This window comes from Apaloderma vittatum, unplaced genomic scaffold, assembly GCF_000703405.1.
Source record: "Apaloderma vittatum isolate BGI_N311 unplaced genomic scaffold, ASM70340v1 scaffold27524, whole genome shotgun sequence".
Taxonomy (NCBI): Eukaryota; Metazoa; Chordata; class Aves; order Trogoniformes; family Trogonidae; genus Apaloderma; species Apaloderma vittatum.
The window spans coordinates 1-12,551 of NW_009712541.1; the positions used below are offsets into that span (position 1 = coordinate 1).

The window sequence follows — 12,551 nt, forward strand, 5'->3', positions numbered from 1 at the left end:
GCTGGAGCACCGCAAGAAGCCGTCGGTACCGAGTTTCTGATGAACTGCTCCGCGGCCGTGTGGTGTGAACCGCGCGGGGGCCGCGGGCTCCCGCACTGCAGGTGCGCAAGTAACGCCGGTAATTCTCTTCCAAGGTACCTGGGAGTCATGCCCGCCTACAGCGCTGCGGACGATGCTCTGACAACCAAGCTGGTGACTTTTTATGAGCACAAGAAGGATTCCTGTGTCCCTTCTCACCTAGCGACTATCCTCTTATTTGATCCAAGAAATGGTTCTTTAAAAGCGGTGGGTTTCGTGCATGCTTCTGCATTCTCTGTGCACGTTCTGTTATTTCTTCCTTCTAATTCTTAGAAGCTGGGACTGTTGTAAATTGGCCTGAGTCTACCTGCGTCATCAGTGAAAGTGTGTTTGTGCTGAATGAGGATTTGGCCAAGAGCCTTATGTCTGTCTGCTCTTTACTGCTACTTGTGGTGTGAAGGGAATCTATGGGTTTACAAGGTGACTGGGAGAGAGAAACTATCAGGAAAAGTTCACATTGCATCGGAGAGGAAAAAAAACTTTGGCTAAAGAGTTGATCTTGAACTATTTTCCGTTAAATCTAAAGAGATTTACAATTGGTATAATGGAATAATATTTAGAGTGTTTTGGGGGGGGTCTTTGATTAAAAACAATTTTTTAAAAAAAATATTGACTGTTTTCATCATACTTTAGTGTTAATGATTATTAAAAGGCTAAAACTGATCAAGAAAACTCTACTGGGCTCTTATTTCTAAGCTGTTTCAGGAAGCATGCCAGCCTTTTAAGCCCCTTCATTCATTTGTACACAGTAACTAATGCGTATTTAGGCAGGAGTGCCCCGAATTCCGTGGTTCCCTCTCATCCCTCTGTGCAGACCAAGACAGTGCCTGCACTTGTGAACGACTGCGAGCTTGCACTGATCCCTGGTTTTACTGGAGCACAGAGATTGCAGTTACGTTGATCTGATCCGTGTGTTGGAAAGCCAGAGGAGTGCAGTGCAGAAAGAGCTGTGTGAGTTAGGGGTGGCTCGGCTCTGACCACTTTTCACTCCATTCATACTGGTGGAATGAGATGGAAGAAATGGAATAGGCAGTGAATCTGCCTAGTTTAAACATGGTTTTGTATGGTTTGTGATTGCTATAGTAGTAATTACCAGCTTTCATATTTTTATCCATGTCCTGAAATATTGCATAATTCACAAATCAGATGAAAATGTTTGGTGTTTGCTTATGTTGTTTGTTTCACTCTATATGATTTTTTTGAAATTGTATTTTAAAGATCCTAGATGGCAGCGTGATTACAGCAAAACGAACAGCTGCAGTTTCTGCAATTGCTACCAAGGTATGTCTTCTGTTTTCTAAATTGGGATAGATTTAGTGCTGTTATAACTAGAAGGAAAGCTGTAAATGGCTTTCAGGATTTGTGAATTTTCATCAAATGCAGCTTTAAATTTGATTTATGGTTATGTATAAAACTTAAAGTCAGAGGTTTTTTGAGTGTCACGTTTGGCTTTAATACTTTGTGTGGGATTGGAGGAAGAATCCAAGCAATGTTTTTGTAGCTTACTCTATGCACTCTTCTGGGAATTTACGGAGTTGTCTGAGGCATTTCTTAGCATGCTTCATTATGGCTTTGGGTGATGTAGCTATCGGACCCAGTCAGGTGGATTGCACTGGAGCTGGAGACAGGGGAAAAAGGCACGTTTCCAGGGGTTGCTGTGGGTCCTCTTTAGATGGTGCCCAGATGGATGACTTGTGCAGCAGTGGCTGACTGGCTGTCTCTGAAGGATGTCCAGGTGACTATCCCTGGCCATAGCCAAAAACCTCAGCGTCTGAAGACGAGTGAGACGTATTTTGCTCTATGGTGCTTTACATAATTCCAATTTTAGTTGGAAATTGTTGGTTTTGAAGACTTTTTTTAAAGCTGTATTTGGCGGGGCTGCTAGTAGTGAGAAGAAAGCAAGCCACCATCCATTGCACAGTAAAGTTTGCCTTCACTCAAAGGATGAGGCAATAAGAAGGCCAGAGCTGAAAAATACTGTTTTTCACCCTTTAGCTTTACATCAGAATGGAGGCTGATCTCACCACTCTGTTAGTGGCAGTCTTAATGCCAGCGTGACTCTGTCCATGGCAATAGAACTAAACCAGTGTAAAATTGGAGTGAAGAACCTGTCCCCAAGAGCTTCTCCTGAACCAAGGGACAGAACAATTTACAAAGGATTCCTTGGACGTGAGGTTATAAGACCTCATTCTTTTCAGCCATTCTATACTTGGGCAGTTCTGACAGATTTTGCACTGTTAAGGCTCCGGTGGCCTCAAAGGAGCTTGGCTGCTGAAGGGATTTTAAGATCAGATCCTTTATTTTTTTCTGTTTTGGGAAATGTTCAAGAGTGTTTGAGTTTACCTCATAGTTGTCATCTTGTCCTCTCTGTGGCATTTGCTTTTCAAAGACTCATGCTTTTGTGCAAGGAACTTTTGAAATCAGTGCTTCAGAGTCTTTGAAAGGAGCGTTAAAAAGAGTTCTTGCTACTTAAAAAGGGGATCAATGAGATTTTTTTCAATTTATTTGCAGCAGAATAAGCATTGAGAGCCTAGACAATTCCAAAGCTTTTATACAGAAGTGAGAGGCCACAGAAGATGCATAAACAAGACACAAGGATAACTTAGGGCTGGACTCCAGCAGCCCTCTCTTCCCCCTTTGCCAAGTACTAGTGAATCACAGGCAAGAACTAAACCAGAAAACCAAAAGGGACCATAGAACTGAATTTTAATATTTGTTCTTCAGAACCCTCTGTGCTTTTACAATGCTTGATGCATATGTATTACGGCTCTTAAAATGACACAATATGCTTGTGGTATGATTCACAGCTTCTGTGAGTTGAAAAAGAAGATTGAGTATGGGGCTGCCAAGACGAGGTTACCCATGCAGCTACCTCTTTCTGTACTGATAGTTTTCAGTATTGTGAACCCTGTTTTCAGTCAGTGCAGAACATCACTTAATTAGTCACATATAATATACTAATATTACTAATATACTAATATCAGAGCATGCTGAGGCCCCAGAATTTGCATTGGCTTGTGCTGTTGCATGTTAAGTCTGAATTTCAGAAGTCTGTGACATTTCAAAACAGGAATTAAGCCAAGATGTATTTTTGTGTTATTAATTGCTGCATTAAAAATCATATGTATATATAATGGTAATTGAATACTGGTTTATATTAGTATGAATCAATGCTAGCTTTTATATAAGAACATTTTTGTTGTTGTTTAAAAGGACCAAGGATACTGCTTTCTCCTGTAGTTTTTGCATTTATATTTGTAACTTTTGTTAATATATTGCTCTTACATACTCTTTTAATTTTTTTTTTATACTGTTTAGTTTTTAATGCCAGCTTTTGCAGAAGTGCTGTGCATTTTGGGAGCTGGTGTTCAGGCATATAGCCATTATGATATCTTCACAGAGCTGTTCACATTTAAAGAGGTAACGGACACATCCTAGTAGGATGCATTTATTTTCTTCTATTGCATTTCAGGAGCAGTTATTACAAGTGTAAAGTACAGCCAGTGAAGTTGCGTTAGGTGTGGCTGAGATGGAGTTAATTTTCCTTGTAGCAGCCCTCCTAGTGCAGTTGGTAGCCAGAAGGATGTAGATAAGACATGGCTGTTTTGGCTGTGTGAGTGGTGCTGGCACAGCACCAAGGCTGTCGCTCTCCCATTCCCCCCCCCACAGTAGCAGGGAGGACCATATGATGTCTGCTCTGCACTAAAAACTAAGAAAAAGGGTTGAGGGGAATTTGTTGCTCAGGATGACAAATGTTGTAATAACTGCTGCACATACTGAAGCCCTGCTTCCTGGGAAGTGGCTGGACATGGTCTGCTGATGTAAAGTAGAGAATCAAGTCTTCTGTTTTCCTTTGCTTCCACATATGGCTTTTGCTTTATTAAACTGCCTCTATCTTGAACTGTGAGATTTTTCCATCTTATTTTCTCCCCTCTCTGTCTTGCTGAGGAAGGGAGTAATAGAATGTCTTGATGGACACCTGGCATCCAGCCAAGGTCAACACAGCAAAGAAGTTCAAGGATTAATCGTAGGTTGATTCTGTTTCTACAGATCCCAAGAATACTCTGAACACCTGTAGAATTTCCTGCTCAGATGTTGATCTTAAAAAAACACCCAAACAAACAAAAAAAACCACCCCAAAAAACCACCAAAACAAAACCAAAAAAAGGACTGGAAACAAAATATTTTTAGATGGCTTTGGTTTTTTTTCTGTCTGAGCAAATCTTACTGTATATGCCATATTTGTATAAGCTTTCTGTGACTATCCCTTAAATATATTTATTAGAGGCACTTGTATTTTGTAAATATGCTCTACAAGGAGCTATTATTCTGGTATCACAAAACAGTTATTGAAATAGCTGCACACATGTGAATTTTAGTCACTTGTATGATCTGAACATTAAAAGTGAGAAAAACCCATGCTTGTGATACGTGTAACTATCTATTGCAGATTGAAACAGAGTTGTGCTTCAGCAAGGAGAAATTCTACAAGTCCAAGCTAATCTGTCTTTTTTTTTTTTTTCATTGAAGGTCAGGATATGGAATCGCACCAAAGAGAGAGCAGTGAAGTTTGCTAATTCAGTAAATGGTCCAGTGCACGTCTGCTCGTCGGCTCAGGAGGCTGTTACTGGGGCTGATGTGATCATAACGGTCACTATGGCAACAACACCAATTTTATTTGGAGACTGGGTAAAACCAGGTGCCCATATCAATGGTACGCTACATTCTTGTAGTTTAAAGGATACATTTATTATCACATTGTTTGGTGTCAAAAACTGTTGAAAAGCAGTACTCTATGCCTCTCAGAATGAATATGCTTTCAATTTTGACTATTCCCTTTAGTGAGGATCGCTTTTCCTAGCCCTGTCTTCTTCGCTGTCTGGAGTCAGAACTCCTGCCTATTCCAGCCCTGGATATTTGCCAGAGCGTGGGATATGCTTTTTTACCCTAGTGCTGCATCATCTTTACCATTGCGTTATCACCGTATGCTCTCCTTGGTCCCTATTTAAAGAGCCTGTACAAACATGTGATTCCTGCTCATTGTAATGTTTCCTTTGTGGTTGTCATCTTTTCACCCGAAAGCTCCTCTAGTTGTTCTTGTTTGGGCTGATCACATTGATTTGCTTTTTTTTTTTTTTTGAGTTAAAAAGATGCAATAACTGAGTTTAGAACTTTATAATTTGACCTAATTATGGTGAGGCTTGGAGGGCTGGGTTTTGCTGGTTTTTTTTCATTTCTTGTAATGATGTTGCCACACTGTTTGGAGTCTCTGGACATGCCTGTGTTTTTTTATTTCATTAATTGTGGGCCTGATTGAGGTGACCTTGTGCACTTTCCAAATAGCATGCTAATAAAACAAAAGCCGCTTGTCAAAGGGAACAATTTAAAAAAGGTCCCACGTTCCAGCAGCAATCCTGCCGCTTTTTCAGACTCGATTTAGTTCTTTGTCTTGTCGTGGCACGGAAGCCAGAAGTACAACCAAAATCAATTAAGGTCTACAGTCACTGAGGCGACACGTACACAAAGACCTATCTCCGTATTTGCCTTTTTTTTACCTCTATTGAGCATTTGTGCTCTTTGAAGAGGCATTCAGGCAACATGGAATTTATTATTCCATAACAGTTAGACACTTTTGAAACATTTGACAGGAAGGTTGGATTAAATGATCGCTAAGGTCCCTTCCAGCCTAGCCCATTCTGTGATGATTCTATGACTCTGTGTGTGTTTGGGTTTGGTTTTGTTTTTTCTACACCGTAACAAGACTAGTGATCTTGCTGTATTTAAAAAGTTAAGTTCCTTGGTTAGTTTTCAGTTTCTCCACATAAGTGAAAATCCATAATCTGCTCAACTTGTTCTGCTTACAAGGTTACAAGGAAATAATAAAAGGCTATAAGTTTAAAAGTCCTAATTATTGTCATTGAGTTCTCTGTATGTGCAAGTCTGTACAAAGTTTTGGTTCTTATCTGTTCAGGATAATTGAGGAATTCTTCAAATTTTATTTTTCTCTATAGACACACAACAAACACAATCTGAATCAAATAAAAGGACTATAAAATTCAGGGCGTTTGTAATGATCTGATGAAAGACGTACAAGAGATAACAGACAAAGAGAGATGACTTTTTTTATGCCTTGGCTACCCAGAGTCTGCGGACAAGAATATTCTACTGACAAATCAAAAATAGAATCTTTTAGAGGAGCTGTATGAGATGTTAGTTAACCCTGTTTAAAAAATAAAAAGCAACAAAACCCTATTAATTTGGCAGTCGCAGAAGCATGTAACTGTTTGTCTGCAGAGTTGTCTCTATAACCTTAAGACTTTCTTGCTTGAGTAGTATCACCAAATGATCAAAGTTTATTCTAATGGTGCCTCTGTAAGCAGAAAAGAGTAATTACGTCACTCTGATTTTATCAGTGTCATTTTCAAAGGTGCTGGCAAAGGTGTTTCTTTTGCACCTGTACGTAGCTACACGTATCTTTACATTTCTTGTGTAGATGGAAGATGAAGGGCTCAGCAGTGCTACTTCCCCCTCTCTTCTCTGTCAGCGTTGAGAGGAGCAGTTTCACTAGTGTACCACAGAGGTGGAAGCAGTGCCAGCAAAGGATCTTACCTCTGTTTCCTGAAGAGTTGCAGTTTAGTGCTTCAGTGAAGTGCAAAGGGCAATTGATTGCAGTTGTTCTGCCTGTGCTTTTGGGGAATGTAAAACTTTCATTGGCAGCAGCATCTACATGACTGGAGGTCAAGCATGCTGTACATTTTAATAAGCTGTAATTTGGTGGATTGGGTATAATATAATCCTTTGTCATCTGTGAAAATTTAGGGGGTTAGCACCTTACAGGAACAAGCCATGTATGTATTGGCGTAACAGTTGAGGCCAGGTTGAAAGAAATCCAGACGTTTTCCCATCCTGTTTTTTGTTGTTTTGTCAATCAACATGTCTCCAGTGCTAATATCAGATTCTTTGTGTATTAGATTTCCACAGTAATGTCCATAGTTACTTCACATGTGTTTTGGACAAAATGTGGTTTGAATTTGTTTTAAACATTTCTCCCAAGTTCATTGGTTTTGTCATCTTAGCTGTTGGAGCAAGTAGACCAGACTGGAGAGAATTGGATGATGAACTGATGAAGAACTCAGTTCTGTTTGTGGATTCCAGAGAGGCTGCTCTTACAGAATCTGGAGATGTTATATTATCAGGGGTAAGACTTTCTCAGATTATGGTCTTTATTTTTGTGGCTTGCATGTGGAATGAGTTGGTACTGATGATGTGCTGCACTGAAACTTTTTAGAGCATCGGATGTAGTTGTTGCCACTTTCCAGGCACAGACTGAAAGATAAACTTGGTTTCAAGCTGAGACTTCTGTATGTCTGTGCCAAATCCGTGCAATCTCTGCATCAAGTGTTACGTGACAGCATGTTACAGTAGCATGTTTTCAGCATTGGCTTTTGTTATAATAACATATTGGTTTGGAAAAACCTACGTTTCCTGCAGTGTTTGGTAGTCATGTGAAATATTCTTGAAAACTGTTTATTAAAGCCTGTGACTTCTCATAAGATTTCACTGTAATTGACACACATCAGGCCTCTAGAGAATGGATGACAGAAGCCAAGTTAGTGATCCGCAGAAATTTGATGTCAGGGACTCTTAGGTTTAATGGAGTTTTCTTTATCTCTTTATATGTTTTCCCAGAACAAATACGATTTCCGTTTTTGAAGCTTAACGTAAAAGGTCCAGACATAGTAAAATGTTTTGTTGAAAAAATAATGTTATCCACTGTAAAAAACAAAACAAAAACAAACAAAAAACTGAGGAAGGTCTGCCAGCTGTTACTCACCAAAAACCATTCCAGTTGTTTGTGATTTCTATCCAGTTTCTGTATTATTTGTCTGAATACAGATCTGTTTCACTATGGAAGGGAATTAGTTCTGGGATAGCAGAACTGGAGAAGTTCTTTCTTGCGAGGTTGCTTAGAAAAAAGTTTTCCTCTTAGAGTATGTATGGATATTTATCTTTTTGTATAAATATATATTTGTTTCACAGGCAGAGATTTTTGCTGAGCTGGGAGAGGTAGTGAAGGGCATGAAACCAGCCCTGCCTGAAAAAACAACAGTGTTTAAATCACTGGGTAAGAACAACACTTCCTGTGTACAAGTCTGACAGAAAACAATGCCTTGTTATTTATTAGATCCCCCATGCGTGGGAAAGCTGCTGATCATCGTCAAAGCTACCGTGGCAATGCACCATCCACAAGAAACTAGAATGTGATTTGCATATTCCCTTTCTATTTCCCATTTTATTTATCTAGCAGGATTGACGTAATGAAGAGTGATAGGAAAGCAAACAAACAATAGGAAGGAGTGCATTTTCCTTGTCACAGTTGCTCAACAAATGTCTGCAGCGTTTGTTAATACTACTCCAACCCAAATGCCTGGCTGTTATGCCCCTGGAGTCTGTCTGACCTCCACACTGTGACAGTGTACTGTGGGGTTGGAGTTGATGTTTGGGGGAAAGATGGATTACCATGCTGTGAGCTGTGTGACATGTCCAAAAGGGCCAAGTTGTCATGAAAATTAGATTCATGCTACTGCATTAACTTCATACAGCACAACTTAGAGTTACATGATGGCTGTAAACTTCGAACGGAACACTGCAGGTGTTTGGTATGGGGAAAGATCTCTATTCCTGTCATTAGATTGTAGTCCTGAGATCTTTTGTTCCCTTCTGAAACTAAGGTATTTTGTGCAGCTGAAGAATTGTTTGAAAGTGACTTTTAATTCTTTTTCAGGGATGGCGGTTGAAGATACAGTAGCAGCAAAATTTGTTTATGACTCATGGTCGGCTGGTAACTAGAGAGAAGTCTACATTGCCAGCGAGACCAAGAAAATAGTTTGCACTTAGATTCCTTGAATCTTTTGTTAACAAGAAAGGCATCGATCCTGCCTGCATGTGGCCCTTCTAGAACATTCAAGAATGAAAAGTAAAACTTCAGCAGTAGACTAAATTTCTACAGTTTTCTAATGCCAAGTATTAGATACCTGCAGTATTACTAATTAATGTGTCTTGTGTAAGGGCAAGTATTAAATGTTTGCAATGATACTAATAAGGGCATTTTTACATATTTTGATGTAATTCTGGAATCAATTACTTTCCTACCTAATTATTTATGTAGCAGAAGTCTGTGTGTAGATTTTGTGCTTTTAGAGGGGTATTTGATACTGAAGTAAAATATATCAGTTTGGAAAACTGAACTCTAGCACTATATTTACATGTGATGGTACTTTAAATGCATCTGTGGGTTTCACTGCTACACTGGCAGCAACACAGCCTCTTCTGGGAACACAGTCCACCTCTGAATCCTAGATACCCCTTCCCTTCCAACTCAGACTGGGATTGGGAAGTCACCATCCTTATTTTCACATTCCACAATCCCCCTTCCCTGCACTCAGAGCCAATGTCTTCTCATTTAAGAGCACACTTGCTGAATGGGAGTTTGTATAAATGATGATGCCTCCATACAGTTAGATTTGTGTCTATACCTGACTCCGAAAGACTGAAAGAGTCCAAAAAATCAGAGCTAATATGTACATTTTAACTGAGAGGAAACTAAATTTCTCTGAGTACATTCCTGCGTGGGATATTGCCATTTTCATGTTGTAAGGAGTCACCAAAATGTGAGATTAAAAATGCATTTTGATTTAACATTTATCTTTATTCTGCGGAGATTTCGTTAGTAACCTATGGTGTTTGTTTTTTTTCTAAACTTCTTGAATGTTGGAACCACACAAAGAGATTTCAGTAGGATAAACTTGGAAGTATGCAGGCAGATAGTTTCAGCGTGGCTGTACCATAGATCAATTGGTAATTGTTCTCTTATCCCAGTGGGTATTTGCTGAGGCAGGAATTTCCATGATCCTTTCTTGGCGGAGGAACCTGGTGATGTTCCACTTAAGAAAAAGTTCCAGTTTTGTGCTGTTATGCAACTGCCTTAGGAAAGATTGAGCATCTACTGAAAAATAGGTATTGCCCCAGAAGCAAATTCTTGTCTCAAGCTACAGTTTTGCCTTATGAAATTTAATTTCTATTTATGTATTTTTTTCATGCAGGCTATTAAGTGTTTCTTTGCTCTGTGGAAGGGTTAGATGACGTGGTCGTTCCCTATTGATGCCAGTAGAATACAGTGGAGCAACAGGCAGTTAGTGTTAAAGGCCTTGATGATGCCTAAGTAAGTATAGAAGAGGTTACTGAGTACAGTGCAGGTATGAGACAAATAATACACTGAATTATAAGCCTGGTGTAAACTAGTTGGAAAAAAAGTAGTAAGTGGCAGAGTTTGTAATTTGCAGAGTTTTAACGTGGAAGGGTACCAGACCAGTAAGTGAACAGGGCCAAAGGATGTGTTTGTGTGGGTAGAAACCTAACTCCATTGATCTTGCTTGTATCAGCAGAGAAATAAGAACAGAAATTTCTCTATAAACTTTTGCACTTAATTGCAGCAAAATTATCCTTCTATTTTTACCTGTATTTTTTCTTCTTTGTCATTTCTGAAGTGTTCAGAAACATAAGTGTTGACTCTTAGCCTGTTACTTTGGCAGTAGAGACCTCCACTAGCTTGAGACAAATGCCACATCCATTGCTGTTCCATAGTTCAAGAACTGTGTGGAAATCTGCACTTACAACAGTTCTGTGCTTGTGTGAAACAAGGTTTGTAATCTGAAGTGAGTCGTAGTATTTGGGAGGAAGCAAATACAGTTTATTTTCGCCCGTACTTTTCTACAGACTGTGTATTTCAAAAGTAGATGGAACTAGTCCAAAAATGTGGTTCTGAAAACCCACAGTGTTCTCTGCTTTTATTGGCAATAGGAGATTCTTGGGAGCCTGACTTGGGCATTGTACTTTTAATTCATGAAGAGGATTCAATTCAGTTACAATGGGAGTTGCTTGAATGCCGTCTTTAGATTTTTTTTTTTTTTTTGAGGGCAAACAATAGCCTTTATTTCCATGTTTCCTTCTCTTACAAATCAGTCTCAAGAAATTATGTAACTTGCATTTGTGTTGAAATAAAATAGATATTGCTGGGTTTGTTTGACTTTCATTTTGTTGTCCATTACTTTTGTTTTGGGTGGGGTTTTTTGCTGGTTTGGAGTTTTTTAGAAGATGAGGAAGAAAGTATTCAAGTTGTAGCAGTGACTGCTCTGTCAGTAAATGTGATCACTGAATGTAAAGGGGAAGATAGATTCTGCACTGCTCCACTGTGGTGCAAAGTTTTGTGGTCATTATCCTAGACTGGACATCTCTTGATGTCTGTCCAGCACAGAGTATCGAATCCTTAAGGAAGGGCTGTGATCATGTGAAATCCCATGGTTTTATGCTTTGGATTGAGATATAACATTGCATACGTGATACATAAATATCTCAAACTGAGCTGTGCTGTACAAATGCTACTGTGGACTCAGATCTATACATCAAATTATAAAAGAAGTAAGTACTTCAAATTACAGAAGAAACAAAAGGGTTGGTGAAAAAATTTGGAGAACAGCAAAGCACATAAGTGGAAGAAACCCTGAAATGCGAGTGTTCCTTTTTATTTATTTTTTTCTTCCAGTTGTTCCGCATAGCTTCTTTAAACCAGAGGCCATTTTCTTGGACCACCCTGCACAAAGGAGCTAGCACTCTTGCTCTTCGTAAAAACACACCAATATTTTAAAAGGGAGTGTGTATCTGTCTATCTATAATATGTATATTATAGATATATCGGGGTTAATTTGGATGCCTAAAAGTAAGTGTTGCATGGGGTGCTCTGAGACTTCTTAATCAATGTCTGGATGCAGTTCCAGAACTCCTTCTCAGAGGTCTTGTGCTGTATCTGGTAGCTGCACAGAGTTACTGTGGACACCTGAGGATGAACCAAAACGTGCTGGATGCTTGTGACAACCAAGTCAGTCAGTTTCTGTGCAGAGATTCTGTGCCTTTATCTCTGATTGTCAGAGGCTGCAGCAGTTGAGCAGATTTACAGGAGAATATGCAGAGAGACAGATTTTCGAGGCAGATTTTCAGGATACTTGGGGCTTTGCTGAAGCTGTTCTGTGCTAAGAGCAGTTACCGGGCAGGTCTCTGGGAGTGACACCACTCACTGATTTTCTTTCCATGGTGTGTCGTGAGTAAAGAACCAGCAAATGTATCAGTTACGTGTCTGAGAATGATAGGATTTCACCCTTTGAAATCCACTCATCAAATGCCTTCAAATACGTGAGATTCATAATTTCATTCTAGTTTTATTAAACATCTAAGGTTTCTCAGCTAAAATGAAAACAACTAAGCAGGTTAGTAACACAAGTCTAGGCGGGTGCTATCTGATTTAATTGCTTTGCTAAGCATAGCAGTCATTTACGGTTGTGCTGAATAGAACTCTGCTGTGGCTGCTTAACAGAAGAAAATATCAACCCGCTGAAGTACAGCAGTACAAGGAGAAAAGA

General features: G+C 39.4%; 1 protein-coding gene across 1 annotated transcript; it reads left to right on the forward strand.

The window, feature by feature from the left end:
* Positions 1-141: 141 nt before the first annotated feature.
* CRYM (crystallin, mu) lies at positions 142-8,928 on the forward strand. Its single transcript, XM_009868039.1, has 7 exons — positions 142-285; positions 1,297-1,359; positions 3,397-3,498; positions 4,609-4,792; positions 7,155-7,276; positions 8,119-8,203; positions 8,864-8,928. The coding sequence occupies exons 1-7, from the start codon at positions 148-150 to the stop codon at positions 8,926-8,928; spliced, it is 759 nt and encodes a 252-aa protein (XP_009866341.1). The 5' UTR covers positions 142-147.
* The last annotated feature ends 3,623 nt before the right edge of the window (positions 8,929-12,551 follow it).

Coding starts and splice junctions, on each gene's coding strand:
- CRYM (XM_009868039.1), top strand. CDS start 148: ATGCCCGCCTACAGCGCTGCGGACGATGCTCTGACAACCAAGCTGGTG. Junction 7,277..8,118: donor GAGATGTTATATTATCAGGG/GTAAGACTTTCT, acceptor TTTGTTTCACAG/GCAGAGATTTTTGCTGAGCT. Junction 8,204..8,863: donor AACAGTGTTTAAATCACTGG/GTAAGAACAACA, acceptor ATTCTTTTTCAG/GGATGGCGGTTGAAGATACA.